The sequence below is a fragment of the Polypterus senegalus genome, chromosome 6 (assembly GCF_016835505.1).
Source record: "Polypterus senegalus isolate Bchr_013 chromosome 6, ASM1683550v1, whole genome shotgun sequence".
Classification (NCBI taxonomy): Eukaryota; Metazoa; Chordata; class Cladistia; order Polypteriformes; family Polypteridae; genus Polypterus; species Polypterus senegalus.
The window spans coordinates 130928069-130947355 of record NC_053159.1 but is presented as its reverse complement, the minus strand read 5'-3'; the positions used below and the strand labels follow the sequence as shown (position 1 = coordinate 130947355).

Genomic DNA, 19287 nt, shown 5'->3' with positions numbered 1-19287 from the left:
CAAATGTTATTTGTTCTGTCTGCTCAGTGAAAGTTGTAGGTATGTGCTTCACCCGTCCAGGTCAGCCCCAATTCTTTTTTTTTTCCTCCATGCTTTCATCGATGCTAAATTTTCTTTCAATTTAACTTCGAGATTATTAATTGAATGTACCTCCAGATCCTTCATATTCTGGCTCTGTTTGTCTGTTTTGCCTTGAATATCCATCCTGAGTTTAATCACCAATGACTTTAGTTCGGTAACTTTGTCCTTGCACCCTCCCATAGCATCTTTCCATCATGTTGAAGTACAGGGAGTGTTTGTAACGATTGCTGGGGAAGACAAGCCTCAGCACTTGCTTTTAGTTTATTGCTCAAAATCCCCAGGCCACATCTGGCATGTGACATAGGCATGTTTGGCCTACTGGCTTCTCCTAGAAATATCCTCATGAGGTTTTCTTAAAAAGATAATGTTGCAGTTGGCTGGTATAAGTGTAATAGGTTGCCATGTAGTCTAATCCAAAAAAATTAAACTAAGCTTTTACCATATGAATAGTTGTATTCTGCAGTGTTGTATGTGTGGTTTAACTGCTTGCTTGCATTTGTCTTTCTTGTGTGTTTTTTAAATGCACATGGCAAATTTTGTTGGGCAACTTAATGATTGGCAGTGGCTTCGGTCCATCTCCAGGCCATTGTACAAATCAGGATGAAGGATGCCATTAACAAATGTAAAAGAATGAAATTAGACTAGCCAATTTTTCAGTTATAGATTGACTAAAGCTGAATACTTTGTCTTTTACTCTCTGTCTTTTATTTCTGAGCCTGATTGGACATGCTTTTTTTCAATTCCACTTGTTCAGGCTGATAATTACTTTCCTTATTTTCTGAGTTTGCACCTAGATTATTCTTTTTCTTTTTTTTCTCTCCAACGCTTTTGAGTCTCTTTCTTCTGCGCTACTTTCTTCTTTGCTTAGTTGTCGACATTTCATTTATAATGTATTTTCCTTATAGGCTTTATATGTGCTGAGTGTCCTGGATCTGTGTATGCTCCGTGCCTTTACACGACTGAGTGTTTTGCTGCCCGTGGTCTTATTTGATATTGTTTATAAGTAGGGCGTGTCTTGCAAGAATCTCATGTTCTGTGTCCCCGCTAGATGGTCCTGGGGTCTCATGTTTAAGGTCCCTGTGAGACACTTCGCGGCCAATCTCTTTTGTCTTGCTGGTCTTTTAAGTGTCTTCTGTGATCTTAATATATATATATATATATATATATATATATATATATATATATATATATATACAGAGTATATATATATATATATACAGTATATATATATATATATATATATATATATATATATACACATACAGTATATATATATATATATATATACATACACAGTATATATATATATATATATATATATACACACAGTATATATATATATATATATATATATATATATATATATATATATATATATATACACAGTATATATATATATATATATATATATATATATATATATATATATATATATAGTATATATATATATATATATATATATATATATATATATATATATATACACAGTATATATATATATATATATATATATATATATATATACAGTATTATTTGTTAGTTACATTTTTCCAAAATTCAGTATAAATACATAGAGGTTGCAAAATATCTGGAAACAAAAAGACATCCTTTTAAAACATATAAAAGTGCCAGTTACTTGCATAGGTTGGAAAAAAGTTTAAAACAAAAAAACAGTTTAATAAAAATACCTTTTAAGCTTGCATTGTACATTCAAAGTGCCAGTCACTTACAGAGTTTGCAAAACAATTAAAAAAACAAAAAACAAAACAGCTTGGGGGGAAAAAAATAAAAAAAGTAGGCTTCCTTGTAAAAAATTCACAGTCCCGTTCTTAATAAAAGATTCCTCTCTTGCCATTAGCTGTTATGAACACACTATTAACAAAAAAACACTGTGGTTCAAGCCCATCTGCAAAATAAAAGAAAATATAAAAAAGGTCCACCCCCTTTAAAAAGAACTGTTGAAATAGTTTGACATCATGTGTGGTATATCGATAATTGTTTTAATATAATTTCTTGTTTAAACCTTGTGTATGTCAAGTAATAATAATATTTTAAAAATGTTTAGTTACAATGAGCAGTTTTATTTCTTCTCTTCTCTTTTTTTTTTTAACAACCAAACTATTGATTCCTATTAAATTGATCCTTATACAGTAAATGGGTACCTTGACTTAAGATATTTTTCTAGTCAGAATACATTTTTCCCTTTCTAGTTTTATTAATTCTGGTAAGGCTAATAAAATTTTGATTCAAACCTATAAAGAGAAAGATCTATAAAATTAAAATGTTTTATCTTTTGCTCACTCCTTATGAACACTAATACTGTTGTAACATGTACAAAGCTATTCAGTTGGATGTGGGTATGCTGCGTTTCAGAAGTAATGCATGGACCTTGCTCATGTTTAATTTTTCATCTGATGCATAATTAATCCTTATGGTATCTTGTATCTCTCTCTCTCTCTCACACACACACCCCCGCACTTTGGTTCTCTAAATTTCAATAGACAAACTGTTACATTTTGGAAATTCTCCAGCATATCTCTTAACTGTGGCATATGATCTGGTCCTGGTGCCAGGTACACATTACCTAGGCAAAAATGCGTCTCTTAAAGCTAATGGTTCTGCAACTTTAGAGATTCAGTGATAGCATGGTACTTTTTGGTATCTGTGTCAACTTGGTTCTGAAACAATAAACACAACCTATAAAACACAGTATCACAAAGCATTTTGGTATAAAGGAGTTAATCCTTTAACTCTTAAAAGGCCAGGTCTGGCTCAAAACATTTTAATCGCCCCCTGTCAATGGTATTATTTAGAACTGAAAATGACACAGCAGCATTTCTTGAATTTGAAGAATATTGCGGTATGTTTGCCATAAAAGTAATTATGACATTAAACACCAAAGTAAATATAGAAAGTTACTCTTAGCCACATAGTCATTCTATGCCTTGACTCAACATTAAAAGCAGAATACTTGCTATTTTTTAAATTTATCTAAACAATAGTTATCTGTAAGTGGGAGAGATTTATTTAATGCAGCCAAATGCTCATATGTACTGTTAAATCTGCACTTGTACTGTTTTGAAAAGGTTATTTTACATTATCTGATGATTTTCAAAACAATGATGTAGAAATAAAACATAACCAGTTAGTTTGAATTAAGATTTGTAAGCTATTGAACAGGCACAAATCAAGACTGTCAGAATCAAAAAGTACCAGCGAGTGAGTCGTCTTAGTTATTCACTGCTGCTTTAAGCAGGAACATTACAAATTTTTTAATTTATTTTCATGTAATGCAATATATATTCTGTTAATATTATATTCAGACAGAAAAGGAATTTGATTAAACTTTCTTTTGGAAAGCTCTGGTTTTAGAGGTTCTATGCTATATTTAATAGATGATATTCTTCACCTAGGCTGACCAGCTGGAGCGTCGGCGACAGCAACAAGTGCTTCAGGATAGAGAAGAAGTTTCTGGTTTCAAACTTGGACTCTGGAGTCGGGGTTCAGGAGGCTCAGGAGTGAGATCATCTCTTGGACACTTTGGAGATGAAACAGCCCGTGTGGAGATCTGGGTGCGGCCTAAGGGCAGGAGGAAAAGTCAGTCCACAAAAGGAGTGGAATGCACTAGGGAGCTGGAACAAGACAAAGATTTTGGGTACTTGACACCAAGTGAGGTGAGTCCACCTGTATAAGAGTAGTCAGTCCACCTCTGACTCACACCACCCCTCTGTTTTAAAAACTGAAACCAGGATTCTCTGTGAAAATGGTGATTGATGTTCTTAAATCTAGGAGGCTAAACATCTTTGTTTAGTATATTAGGTTAAATTTAATTTAAGTAAATGAAAAATTTATCGTGTCCTTGTCCTGGAGAAGTGTACTGTATTTGTTAACTTGTATAGTATAGACTGTTTTCCAGAGTGATAACCTTGTTAAAAAATGTACTTGATACAGATTTACGGATTCACTTTTTAGTTTAATTAGACACTTTTGTGTTTGCTTATAAATATTAATATTCATTCTTGTTCAGTGTTATTAAAAATCCTCAAATTTAATCTTGGCAGAAAGGATATAAAGTAGGTTGATACAATGCTTCTTGATATACAGTGTTCCCACGCTATATCGCGCTTCAACTTTCGCGGCTTCACTCCATCGCGGATTTTAAATGTAAGCATATCTAAATATATATCACAGATTTTTTGTTGGGTTCGCGGATTTCTGCGGACAATGGGTCTTTTAATTTATGGTACATGCTTCCTCAGTTTGTTTGCCCAGTTGATTTCGTACAAGGGACGCTATTGGCGGATGGCTGAGAAGCTACCCAATCAGAGCATGTATTACGTATTAAATAAAACTCCTCAATGATATACGATATGCTTCCCGTGCAGTGCTTTGCACACTTAAAAGCTCTAACAGCATGTATTGACTTTTGATTGTTTGCTTTTCTCTGTCTCTCTCACTCCCTCTGACATTCTCTGCTCCTGACGGAGGGGGTGTGAGCAGAGGGGCTGTTTGCCTAAAGGATACGGACGCTTCTCTCAAAAATGCTGAAAGACCACCTGCACATTGCTCCCTTTTTCTTGCGGCCGCTTTATCGCGGTGCTTCGCATACTTAAATGGCCAACAGCTCGTATTGATTTTTGATTGTTTGCTTCTCTCTCTCTCTCTCTCTGACATTCTCTGTGCACCTCTTTGAAGAGGAAGATATGTTTGCATTCTTTTAATTGTGAGAAAGTCTTGTCATGGAGCACAGTTTAAACTTTTGACTAAAGGGTGTTCTTTCATGTCTAGAGGGCTCTAATAATGTTAAAAAACGTATTTAAAAGGTAAACAGGTTTTCTATGCTCTAACTGGGAAACAAAATTACAAAAGAAAACCCTTAGATATTGATTCGATAGGAACGGCCTACTCGGAATCACTGTCCGAATCGTAATTATGTGGTGGTGTAGGAACATTTGTGCTTCTGTCCATTCACAGTCCATCTCGTTTTCACGATGCTGTCGTTTCCTCTCACAATCTCTTCTCAACCTTTCTCCAATCTTGCAGGTTGCTTTGTGGCAATCCAAAGAGTGAGGCAATATACACGGAGCAACGGTTATAAAAGGGGGACACATAGTTATCCAGGCTCTTTAAAGCATAAATAGGGATCACTTCACTGACATGTGAGCAAGCCACGGTACAACTGTGAGACGCGCAGCCCTCGCCGGCTACAACGTAACAGTAATAATTTCCGGAACGTGCTGTTATGTTGTCATTCATTTTACCCACTGTCTTTCTTTCATTCATACGTTACGTAGGCACGTACCTTTTATCTTCGACAATCTCATTCTCTAACCAGGCCTCAGGAGCTAACCAGCGTAACACTGTCCACCACCCATTTCGTTATTCCGGCACATTGTTGACATCCGTGAGTAACAACAATGTACTAAACTGGGAGGTGGTCTACGCATGCGTGGAATTTGCGGACAAAGATAAAGATCTAAATGAAGATCTCTTTAGTTAATTTAAAACACAACAATTTGTTTAGTTTGAATGTCTGTGTTTTGAGGTGTGACTGCAGTACTATAGTCTTCAGTAGTATAAGCCTGGAGGAGATTGTTAATGCAATGCCTATGTTTTAGCTGTCTCTCTACTGCCATCTAGTGCTTCTTCTAATTCATTCGCGGACAAACAAAGATCAAGATCCAAATGAAGATTATATATAGAGATTTATAAAAGGTGAGATTTTGCTTGACTTCTCACTCTATACAATTCCAAGGAACTGACACCCTGGTACACAGACTTGAGCTGAGAAAACTGTGCGCAGGTGGGGGATGTGATAACCGAATGCTTGCTGCTTATCAACACATTTAAGGACAAAAGACGCTGACGGAGAGGTGAGAAGCGATTTAAGGTGGGACAGATCTACGAGTTTTTTCGTAGGCTCTGGTAATTCTAGTATTAAGGAGTCAGGTGTAAAAACTATCAGTTCTTGAATTTTTTGGCTTAATGTTTTTATTTCATTTAACTTTAATTAAAAAAAAAAGTTCAGCAATTTTAGTAGTTCAAAGTCAAATTTTAATAATAAGGCCAGTGCAAAGTCCTATTGGATGTTGGACTTTTTTAGAGAATGGCTTGGAGGAGCCAGTCTTGCATGAGGGCCACATCTACAGGAGATGCCAGCTGATCCCGCACCTCAAGCTCAGGGTCATTGAATTGGAGAAAGAGTTGTTTAGCCTGTGTTGTAATACAGAATTGATGGACCTAGCCCATGCATCCTTTAGAGAGATAGTGTGCACCTCTAAGGTGGTGTGGGAGAAGATTTCAGACCAGACAGGTAGAGATTGGTGAGTCATGGTCACAAGGTGCAAGGTAAAGGGTGTACATTGTCTATTGGCATCAACCCCAGAATTGAAAGTGTCACACAGTTTTCAGGTCATTGTGGAGCTGGACAATGTCTCTGAAGATTCTGAGGTGGTAGGCAGGCATGAGGAGCACCAACGGGCTACCACAAAACCAATTCCCAGAAAGAGAGGTGTAGTGATAGTTGGAGACACAGGCATTAAGAAAATTGAATTTTAGGTTTGTGTGTGTGAGAGAGAGAGAGAATCTCGCAGAGTGTGTTTCCTTCTGGGTGCCCAGGTGGAAGACCTCCCTGGAAAGGTTGATAGGCTCTTGGCCAGAGTGGGGGTGGAACTAGTTGTTATTGCCCATGTTGGAATACATGATATGCGTATTTCTCTGATCCATATTTAAAGAGTTAGGTGCCAGGCTGGGGAGCACAACTGACAAGCTAGTCTTCATGAAAGTTCTGCCTCTGTTACGCGCAAGTACAGGAATGCTGAGGAGATTAGAAAGATTATTTCGTGGCACAGATCTTATTGTAGGATGGAAGGGTAAAGGTTGATGGGGCATTGGGACTCTCTTTGGAATAGATGGGACCTGTTCAATCATGATGGGTTACATCTGAACTGAAGGGCCACCAAGATGTTGTTGAGGTTTATGAGTAAGTTAGTCGAGGATTGTTTAAATTAGGAGACAGGGAGTTTATGATAGCTTGCCTTAACTCTAGAACCCCTGAGGCCTGCAAAAATATTTGTAATGCCGAGTCACTTCAATTTTACTTGCACCTACAGCAACATGTAAAGTGAACAATTTCTTTTTCTTTGGTTTAATTCTTGAATAAAATCACACTTGTTTTCTTATATCTTTTGTGAAAGTGTTTATTTGATATTTGGACTTCAGTGTTTATACATTACACACTTTACTGCAGCATTTTGTTGTTATTACTATAACATGAAAACTTTTCTGTTTTATGTGTACAACATTTCTTGCTTCACAAGAAATGTCATCTTACATTTACACAGATCATTATAGACACGGAACACACACGAAATGTATGTATTTCAAATAACGATATATTTTCCTATACAATTTAGACACATCACTCCCAGTTAAACAGACTTCAGCTATGAGTATTTTGTGTCTAATTACAGCTGCCTCGGTGGGTGATGGGATAGCAGGCTGACTGCCTGCAGCTGATTGACACATTTGCAAAATAAAGGCGATATCGGAGCGCAGTTAACATAGTGATGAGGTGGTGTGAGTAAAATTAAGCTGGCCCAGCATTATGAATATTTTCACAGGCTTTAGGGATTCTAGTGTTAATGCTAGAATATCAAAAACAAAGCAAGTGAGTTTGAGTTGTATGTAGTGGAGTATAATTGTGATATAGCAATAACAGAAACCTAGCTAAATAACAGAGATGGGGATGAGTATAACATAGAGGGATACACATTTTTTAGGAAGGACAAACGGAATAGAAAATGAGGTGGGTTGCTGCTTATGCTCTCTTCAGTTGGACGATGAGCCTCATCTTAGTGAGAACACGTGACTTTCCCTGGAAAGCATTATAGAAAGAGGCCTTATTTTAGCAGTGTGGTATGGACTGTCCAATACAGACAGTAATTTCAGAGCAAATATTTTTAGTAATATTAAAACGGCAAACTTACAGGGGGATAATATAATCATGGAGGACTTTAACTACCCAACTATTAACTAGACTAACCTTGCAAATAGTTGAGCACACGAGCAGGAGTTTTTCAAAGTAATCAGTGACTATTTTTTAACATTGTATGTTAAAGAACCAATGTGGGAAATCTAGATTTAGTATTTTGTAATATTCAGGATAGAATTAAGGGTGTAGGACAGATACAAGACTAAAAGTGTTAAGCTTAACTTTGTTAGGGCAAATTTTGATCAGAAGCAGCAAAGTCCAAAGAGGTTGAACTGGCATAAGCTTTTAAGTGTTGAGACACTCGAGGAGCAGAGGAACAGGTTTAGAAAGGCTTTACATATTTTGTGGGACAGGTACATACCTAAATTTAAAATTGGTAGGAAATTAAAAAAAAAAACTCTGCAGGGGGTTAATAAAGAATTGAAAAAGAAGCTGCAAAGGAAAAAACAACTATATAAAATAGTCTGTCCGCTTCCTTTCATAGCTTTTCCGATGGTTGTGCTGCTTCCAGGCATGTATTTTCGTATTAAAGCATTTAAACAATCACATTTCAGCCATAATTTGTTGCCAGGCAGAGAGGACTTTACAATCCATTGTGCAGGCACTCTAACACAGAATAAATGTTGATTAACCTGTTGCTTCAACCAATCAGATTTTGAGTTGGTGTCAGTACGGCCCTCTAGCAGGCGTATGGCGACGTCACCATATTCAGACCCTTTGATTGGATAGAAGCCGCAGGTTCGATTTTCAGCATTAGCTTCAATGGCAATAGAAAGGGACTTTTTGATGGAACTGAGGAGCACGGATAATTCGTACGACAGAATGATTGAAATGTTTTTGAGGAAAGGGAGGAGGATGGATTTTGTTTACAAATAATCCGAATTTTTGGTAAGTAAAATGTTGTGATTCTATCTGCGATGCAGCGGCTCTTTATACTGTATTTCTGCATATTAAGATGGTTTTTATAACCATAAATTAGTTTTTGAGGGGGCGGGTTGATTCAGACGAAGCAGTACTGAAGGCGTAGGTGTGAGATGCGCGGTCCGCCAATGGACCAGATGATACATAAATTTAATGAATATTAAAACCCGAAAACAAACAAAACTGTAGAGAGGCCCATGATTAAATGAACAGTAAAAAAGTAAGAGCGAGGCGACGGTGACTTATTGAGGCAGGCAGGCCAGAGCACAATACCATGGGGCTCGATGTAGTGCGCGTTAAGTTTATCTAAAATGTGCGCTCAGATTCGAAAAAATATATCTTTTCTATTTAGTCAACAGAAACATATTTGGTAGGAATGTAAGTTGAATTTAGTCTTTACATTTCTATGGTGAATAAAAATTTATGCATTGATGACTAAATTTTACTTATATTCCCACCAAAGATATTTTTGTCAACTAAATAAAAATTACTTATATTTAAAATTTAAATAGAACTTGAACAGATACGATAGTTCATAAGGCCCACGCAACACTACATGCACGTAAGAGCGGAAGTGATCCGTTTTAACAAGCAGCGTATTGCACTGATACGAAATGGCCTGCCCATTTAATTATTTAGGAATGGATAGATAAATTAAGAATTTGTACAAATAATGTTTTTCTGTTTTCTTCTCGATGGATTCTGGCATGCCCAGCAACAGCTGCTCGCACCCCAAAGGGTGTAATATATATACAGTAATTCCTCCTTGATCGTGGGGGTTGCGTTCCAGAACCCCCCGCGATAGATGAAAATCCGCGAAGTAGAAACCATATGTTTGTATGGTTATTTTTATATATTTTAAGCCCTTATAAACTCTCCCACACTGTTAACATTATTAGATCCCTCTAGACATGAAATAAAACTCTTTAGTCAAAAGTTTAAACTGTGCTCCATGACAAGACAGAGATGACAGTTCTTTCTCACAATTAAAAGAATGCAAACATATCTTCCTCTTCAAAGAATGCGTGTCAGGAGCAGAGAATGTCAGAGAGAGAGAGAGCGAGAGAAAGGCAAACAATCAAAAAATCAATACGTGCTTTTGGGCTTTTAAGTATTCCGAAGCACTGTGATAAATCGGCATTTTTTAGAGGAGCGTCCATATCCTCTAGGCAAACAGGCTGTGTGCAAACAGCCCCTCTGCTCATATATATATATATATATATATATATATATATATATATATATATATATATATATATATATATATATATATAAACTGCTCAAAAATTAAAGGAACACTTTGAAAACACATCAGATCTCAATTGGAAAAAGAAATCCTCCTGGATAGCTATACTGATATAGACTGGGTAATGTGTTAGGAACGAAAGGATACCACATCGTTTGATGGAAATGAAAATGATCAACCTACAGAGCCCTGAATTCAAAGGCGCCCCAAAATCAGAGTGAAAAATGATGTGGCAGGCTAGTCCATTTTGCCAAAATTTAATTGCAGCAACTCAAAATTGTATGCAGCACTTTGTATGGCCCCTGTGTTCTTGTATACATGCCTGACAACATCGGTGCATGCTTCTAATGAGATGACAGATGGTGTTGTGGGGGATCTCCTCCCAGATCTGGACCAGGGCATCACTGAGCTCCTGGACAGTCTGATGTGCAACCTGGTGGCATTGGATGGACCAAAACATAATGTCCCAGAGGTGTTCCATTGGATTTAGGTCAGGAAAGTGTGGTGGCCAATCAATGCTATCAATTCCTTCATCCTCCAGGAACTGCCTGCATACTCTCACCACATGAGGCCAAGAATTGTCGTGCACCAGGAGCCACTGTACTAGCATAGGGTCTGACAATGGGTCCAAGGATTTCATCCTGATACCTAATGGCAGCCAAGGTGCCTTTGTCAAGCCTGTAGCGGTCTGTGTGACCCTCCATGGATATGCCTCCCCAGACAATCATTAACCCACCACCAAACTGCTCATGCTGAATGATGTTACAGGCAGCATAATGTTCTCCATGGCTTCTCCAGACCCTTTCACTTCTGTCACGTGCTCAGGGTGAACCTGCTCTCATCTGTAAAAGCACAGGGCACCAGTGGTGCATCTGCCAATTCTGGTATTCTATGGCGAATGCCAATCGAGCTACATGCTGCTGGGCAGTGAGCTCAGGGCCCATTAGAGGACATGGGGCCCTTGGGTCACCCTCATGAAGTCTTTCTGGTTGTTTGGTCAGAGACATTCACACCAGTGGCCTGCTGGAGGTCATTTTGTAGGGCTCTGGCAATGCTCATCCTGTTCCTCCTTGCCCAAAGGAGCAGATACTGGTCCTGCTGATGGGTTATGGACCTTCTATGGCCCTCTCCAGCTCTCCTAGAGTAACTGCATGTCTCCTAGAATCTCCTCCATGCCCTTGAGACTGTGCAGGGAGACACAGCAAACCTTCTGGCAATGACACATATTGATGTGCCATCCTGGAGAAGTTGGACTATCTGTGCAACCTCTGTAGGGTCCAGGTATCGCCTCATGCTACCAGTAGTGACACTGACTGTAGCCAAATGCAAAACTAGTGAAGAAACAGTCAGAAAAGATGAGGAGGGGAAAAACGTCAGTGGCCTCCACCTGTTAAACCATTCCTGTTTTGGGGGTCATCTCATTGTTGCCCCTCTAGTGCATCTGTTGTTAATTTTTATTAACACCACAGCAGCTGAAACTGATTAACAACCCCCTCTGCTACTTAACTGACCAGATTAATATCCCATAAGTTTCATTGACTTTATGCTATACTCTGATTAAAAAGTGTTCCTTTAATTCTTTTGAGCAGTATATATATATAAAATCTCTTCTTTGGGGTGCGAGCAGCTGTTGCTAGTTTATTTGACAGTATGTAGATCGGGGTGTATATATATATAGCGGAGAAGTAGTGTGTTAAAGAAGTAATGAAAAAGAAAAGGAAACATTTTGAAAATAATGTAACATGATTATCAATGTAATTGTTTTGTCACTGTTGTGAGTGATGAGTGTTGCTGTCTATATATATATATAGATATAGATATAGATATAGATATAGATATAGATATAGATATATATATAGATATATATAGATATATAGATATATAGATATAGATAGAGAGATATAGATATAGATAGAGAGATATAGATAGATATCTATAGATAGATATCTATAGATATATATCTATCTCTCTATATCTATAGATATATATCTATATATATATATCTACCGTTGTGGCCAAAATTATTAGTCCCCCTGGAATCATTGAACATTTTTCTAAACTTCTTCCCAAAGTTTGCAACATTGATGAAACTTGACATAATCAAACATCCACCAGTGCTATTTACTAGGTTTTGATACATTTTGTAATATAAAATATATTTTTAGTCTTGCTTTATATCAAATATAGTAAAAAAGGGGTGGTCAAAAATATTAGCCCCATGTTAATGTTTGCTTTCAAAACACACCTACACTAATTAACCAATCAGCTTTGAAACCACATCTGTGCAATCAATTGGCTTCCTAACAACACCTGCAGTCAATTGGCTTCCTAACAACACTCAATCAGCATAAAAAGACTCCCAAGGAACAGGGCTCTTGAACACATGAGAGGGACTACTGTTACTGACCATGCCAAAGACAAAGGAAATCAGTCTGAAGCTCAGAAAGAAGATAGTAGAGGCTCGTGGTAAGGGGCAAGGCTACACTGCCATTTCCAAACGATTCACAGTGTCTAGAACTGCTGTACGTTGCATCATTGCCAAGTACAAGGAGACAAATTCTGTGAGAAACAAACCTGGCCGTGGCCATAAGCGCAAGATTTCAAGAACTCTGGAGAGAAAAATAGTCAGAGATGTCAGCAAGGAACCCTGGAGATCTGCCAAGATGATTGTTGCTGACCTGGCCTCTTCTGGAGTTGATGTTTCAAGGAACACAGTTGTGAGGGCTCTTCACCGTGGTGGGCTTCACGGCCATCGTCCCAGAAGAACCCCTTTACTCAAAGAGCGGCACATCACAGCCCGACTGAGGTTTGCCCGTGAACATTTGAAATGTATTTATTTATTTATTTATTTATTAATTTTATTACAATCAATACATAGCAATCAAGTTTTTACAAAAAAAAGAATTATGCTAAGAACAGATCGATCCCCACCCTTGAGAGAGAGAGCAAGCCAAACGGTGTAAAATTTAAGGCTTTTAAAAATACCTAAATCAACAAATTCTCTGTGCTTTATAAAATCATTTCAAAATATTACTGATTAGATCCTGCCATGTTTTGAAAAAGTCTGCACAGATCCTCTAACTGAGTATTTGATTTTTCCAATTTTAAATAATATAACACATCAGTTTCCCACTGACTTAAAAGAGGAGAGTTTGGGTTCTTCCAGTTTATCAGAATAAGTCTGCGTGCCAACAGTGTAGTGAATGCAATCACAGTTTGTTTGTCTTTCTCCACTTTAAGACCCTCTGGAAGAACCCCAAACACAGCTGTTAATGGGTTAGGAGGGATTGTGAGTCCAAGACTGTCTGAGAGGTAATTAAAAATTTTTGTCCAGAATAATGTTAATTTGGAGCAGGCCCAGAACATGTGACCTAGTGAGGCTGGGGCTTGGTTGCAACGTTCGCAGGTTGGATCATGCCCTGGAAACATTTTGGAGAGTTTTAGTCGAGACAGATGTGCTCGATATATAATTTTGAGTTGTATAATTGTATGCTTTGCATATGGAGCTTGAGTGAATTCTCTGCATTGCTACTTTCCACTCCTTTTCTGATATATTAATTGAGAGGTCATTTTCCCAGTGTCCTCTTGGATCTTTGAAAGGAAGGGATTGTAAAAGGATTTTATATATTGTAGAGATGGAGTCTAACTCCTTGAAATTGAGCAATAATTTTTCCAGCGTGGATGAGGGTGCAAGATGAGGAAAATCTGGAAGGTTCTGTTTAACAAAGTTCCTGATTTGAAGATAGTGAAAGAAATTTGTAGCTGGAATGTTAAATTTGGAACGTAATTGTTCATAGGATGCAAAGGCGTTGTCTATATAAAGGTCTCTAAGCAAGTTAATTCCAAATTTTTCCAGATATTAAAACTGCATATGTTTGTGAGGGTTGAAAGAGGTGGTTCTTTTGCAGGGGTGCCACAGAAAGAAGCTTCTCCGTCTTAAAATGCTTTCTACATTGGTTCCAGATTCTAAGTGAGTGGAGCACAATTGGGTTATTAGTGTATTGCCGATAAGCGTGTGTTTATTGGAGCACAAAGCAAGGAATACAAAGAAGTACTGCAGGATTTTACTTCTATTGCGGTCCATGCCTGTGTATGTTCTTCTATTTGTGTCCAGGTTCTTATCGACTGTATATTTGCCCAGTAATAAAACTGGAAGTTAGGTAGAGCCATGCCGCCTTCTGCCTTTTGTCTTTGTAGGGTCGCTCTTTTGATGCGTGGATGTTTAGAATTCCAAATAAATGAGGTTATTGTTGAATCTAATTGCTTAAAGAACGATTTATTAATGTATATTGGTATGTTTTGAAATAAAAAGGAGCTTAGGAAGAATATTCATCTTAACAGTGTTAATTCTTCCAGCTAGTGTGAGATGAAGGGTTGACCATCTATGCAAGTCTTGTTTAATTTTTTCCATACAGGCACGAAATTTTTTGATAAAGAGCTTTATGTTTACTTGTGATGTTTACCCCGAGGTATTTAAACTGTTCTGCAATGATAAAAGGAAGGGTGTCTAATCTAATATTATATGCTTGCGAATTCACGGAAAGAGTACACTTTTATTCAGATTAATTCTGAGACCAGAGAGCTTTTGAAATTCTGTGAGTGCTGCTAAGACTGCAGGCACAGAATTTTCTGGTCCGATATATACAGTACCATGTCATCTGCATATAATGAGATTTTCTGTTCCAGTCCTTCTCTGCTAATCCCCTTTATCTGATCAGTATTTCGACAATGTATTGCCAGTGGTTCAATGGCAATTGCAAACAGCAGTGGTGACAAAGGGCATCCTTGTCTTGTGCCACGTTCTAGTTTAAAGTAGTCTGAGCAAATGTTATTGATGCAAACTGAAGCTTCTGGGTTAGTATACAGTAATTTAATCCATGCACAAATGTTGGGCCAAACCCAAACTTCTCCAAAATAGTAAAAGGTATTTCCATTCAATCATGTCGAATGCTTTTCTGCATCCAATGATAATAATATTTCTGGGGTGTTTGATTTAGTTGGTGAGTATATTACATTAAACAGGCGTCGAAGATTTGAAGATAAGTGTCGGCCCCTAATAAATCCAGTTTGGTCTTGTGATATTATTGAGGGAGCACTTTCTCCATCCTTCTAGCTATGATTTTAGAGAGTATTTTAACGTCGTTATTCAGAAGTGAAATTGGTCTGTATGATGCACATTGTAATAAGTCCTTATTTTGTTTTGGAAAGACAGTGATTAGTGCTTGGCGAAAGGTTTGTGGAAGAGATTGGTTATCTCTGGCTTCTGTAAATGTTGCTAATAGGAGGGAGCTAGCTGAGCGGAGAATTTCTTGTAAAACTCTGCAGGGTAGCCATCAGGGCCTGCTGCTTTTCCACCTTGGAGTGACTTTATAGCATCCAGTAATTCTGATAATGACAGAGGTTTATCGAGCTCCTCCACACTAATAGCGTCAATTTGTGGTATCTGTAATTTATCCAGAAATGCATTAGATTGTATATTGTCTTCTTTAAACTCAGTAGTATATAGGGATTTATAGTAGTCTCTAAAAGTGCACATTATATTTTTGTGTTCGATGATTTTATCTCCATTCGTGTTAGTAATTACGAGATTGCGTTGCACTTCTTGCTTGTGAATTTGTTGCGCTAAAAGCTTATTAGCTTTCTCTCCATGTTCATAATAATGATGTCTGGATTTGTAAATTAGTTGTTCGGTTTCTTTAGTTGTCAAGAGGTTTAATTCTGAATGTAGAGCCTGCCTCCTCTTATGTAGAGTCTCGCTTGGTAGTCTGGCATGTTCTTCATCTATTTTAGTAATTTCGCTTTTTATCTCTGCTACTTTCTTCGCTTCGGATTTATTTCTGTGGGAAAGATATGAGATAATCTGTCCTCTTAAGAAGGCCTTAAGAGTTTCCCAGAGTGTTCCTGCAGAGATCTCAGGGGATGTATTTGTCTCTAGAAAGAATTCAATTTGTTTGGATATAAATTCAGTACAATTCTCGTCAGCTAATAGAAGCGGATTGAGGCGCCATCTGCGGGTGAGTGTATGGGGCTTAGTAATTTCAGCTCCAAGATCATCGGAGCATGGTCTGAAATAACAATAGCATCGTATTTACAAGATTTAATCTTAGGCAAGAAGTTATTATCTATAAAGAAGTAATCAATCCTTGAGTAGCAATGATGTACTGGTGAGTAGAAAGAATATGTTCTTGAATTTGGGTTTAAAATCCTCCAGGGATCTGATAAGTTGTGATCAGTTATAAACTTTGTAATTATCTTTGCGGTGTTAGTTGCGTTCCCCTGTGGAGGAAGTCTTATCTAAAAGTGGATTTAGAACACAATTAAAGTCCCCAGCCATTATAAGTTTATGAGTGTTCAGATTGGGAATGGATGCAAATAAATTTTGTATAAATTCCTTATCATCAACATTAGGTGCATAAACATTTATCAAAATCATTTTACAGTTAGATAAGTCTCCCATGACCATCACATATCTCCCTTCAGGATCCAATACTACATCTGATGCTACAAATGGTACTGTTCTATGTATGAGAATTCCCACCCCTCTAGTTTTCTTTGTAAAACTAGAATGGAACATTTGGCCAGTCCAGTCTTTTGCAGCGGAACTGATCCTTACTTAGTAAGTGGGTTTCCTGTAAAAATACTATTTTAGCATTTAGACCTGTTAGGTGAGAAAGTACTTTCTTTCTCTTTAATTCGTGATTCAGGCCTTTAACATTCCAGCTTACGAAGTTAACTGTCCCATCATGGAGACACTGATTCTGAGTTTTTGGTGTCATATTATAGTCTTAACTGGAAGTGAAATAGTTTAGGTCTTAATTTCCTATTCCCCCAAGAGTTGTTGCCATGCAGCTTATTATTACGTTGATAGTTATAATTATAAAGATTGAGATGATAGATTAGATATAGATCAACCCTGCTCTCTTTCTCTTCCCCTTAACCCCCACCCTCCCTTTTTGCCTCCCCAGGTGAGGCTAAAACCCACTTCATGCAGTCCCAGTCCTCTGACATACCCAGAGACAGAGCACGTCCAAAGCACATCAAGCCCCCATGCAGTGGCGCTTTAAGGTTAAAAGATAGAGATATCTGTTACCAATATAGTCTTTAAAAGAGGAAAAAGAAAGAAAAGAATTTTGCACTTAATATATATATATATATATATACATATACACATATACATATATATATATATATATACATACATACATACATATAATCTTCATCAATTTTAGTGCATTAAGATGATATCCCCAGATAATAAACCCAGGTGATGGTGTTAAAGATGTGTCCAAAACAAGCATAACAAGTCTTAATGCAGTAATAGCAATAACAGCAAACCAAGGGTATGATATTGAACAGTCTCATTTAGGGTACACATGAAATAATTAGAAAAGAAAAAAAAAAGAGGAGGAAAACGTAATTAAGCACAATAAAACACAAACATTTAGCCCTAGTAATACTAAGTAATGATAAGTAATAAGTAAGTAATAATAATATAAGAATATGAGAATATATGCTGATAAAAACCCGTATTTTAAAACAAATAGATCAGACAGTAGATTATTAATCCTAGCTTTATCATTTACCGCCATGACTCACAATTATGTATCAGAATAGTCCGGGATCAGCTTTCTTAACTCATTTTCTGCCTCCTCCTTGCTAGCGAAAACATAGAAATGCCCTGCCATTCCACTTTCAGTTTTGCGGATACAGGAGGCCGTATTTGACATTGGCTTGCCGTAGCGCTGTTTAATATTATAGAAGGCGGCGTTTGATAGCTGTTGCTGGAGAGAAGTCAGGGAAGACGCGAATGTGGCAATCTTCATATATAATATCTTCCTTTTTTTCCTGAGGAGTTCCATCACCTCTAACTTAAATGATAATCGTTCAAAGCGGACTATAAAAGATCTTGGTCGGGTCTGACGGTGTTTGATCAGCGACGCTGTAAGCCGCTGCTATCTCAGATTCTGCTTTAAAGTCCCCGATTATTTTAGAAAAAGTTCAGTTGCGAATTTCACGGGTTTAAACTTTCTCGATTCTCCGGCAAGCCTTCAATTCTGACATTATACCTTCTATTCCCATCTTCTAAAGCAGCCAGTCTGTCTCCAAGTTTTTCTCCGAGTTTTTACATTCAACTGACATTTACTGCTCTTTCCTCGGCACTGGCAGCTAGATGTTCGGCTATTTCGATCCGATTCGTGAATGTCTCACTAAGATGATCCAATCGATCAGCAAGCGTGCTCAGTTTAGCCGAGTTTTTCTCAATGCGCTCTTCAATTTTACCCAGCACCTGTCGAAGTTCAAGCTGTACCTCTTTGAAGCCTTTCATTTGCCTGTTGGATTTCCTGTCGCAGACATTCATTGGCCTGTTTCATCTCCTGTTTCCATTCCTGTTTCAGTCTCTCATGTGCCTTTGCCGTTGCTTTCTCATTAGCCTTCGCTTTTCTTTATATCTTGCCTGAGGTCAGCGAGCAACACTTTCAGTTCAGATAGCTCAAATGTGCCTACTTGTACTGTAGATGAAGCAGCAGACTCTGCTGAAGCCGGTGTCCCCGCTGCTCCAGTCCCGCGTGATTGCGTAACTGAAGCCGCGGACCTCCCCGCCTTTTCCAGTTTCAGGTAATCCTCTCCAATCGGCGAGCTATCCACATCTGCACTCACGATCGCACCTTCGCTCCCCTTTTCGCTCTCAGCAGGCGGCGATGTAGCGGACCGTGGTCCCGAGGAGTCTGTACTTTGCCCATCTGATCCAGGTCTGTCTCTGAGAGGCCGTATCTCGAACTAGGGCTTGCTGATCGCAGCTTGGATGTAGCTTTAGTCTTCGATTCTTTCGGACCCCCTTCTTGTTGGCCATGTTTATATGTGTTTACATATACTGTAGCGGTCCCTCTCGGGTTGAATAAATACAGGATATCTCAGAACATTTGAAATGTAAAGATGATTTTTGGAAGTCTGTGCTTTGTCTGCTTTGCTTTTAGTCTGATGAGACTAAACTGGAACTGTTTGGGTACATGGATGTTGCTTATGTTTGGCAAAGAAAAGGACAGGC

The 19287-nt window shown here is 37.9% G+C and overlaps 1 protein-coding gene across 2 annotated transcripts in view; it reads left to right on the top strand.

Annotated features, from left to right (window-relative positions):
• Window positions 1-19287, top strand: part of smg6 (SMG6 nonsense mediated mRNA decay factor) — a 529891-nt gene that overhangs the window by 91062 nt on the left and 419542 nt on the right. For both annotated transcript variants that reach the window (XM_039757209.1, XM_039757208.1), the window contains exon 8: window positions 3495-3755. In XM_039757209.1, the coding sequence (XP_039613143.1) occupies window positions 3495-3755 (261 nt within the window). The remainder of the gene's footprint in view (window positions 1-3494; window positions 3756-19287) is intronic.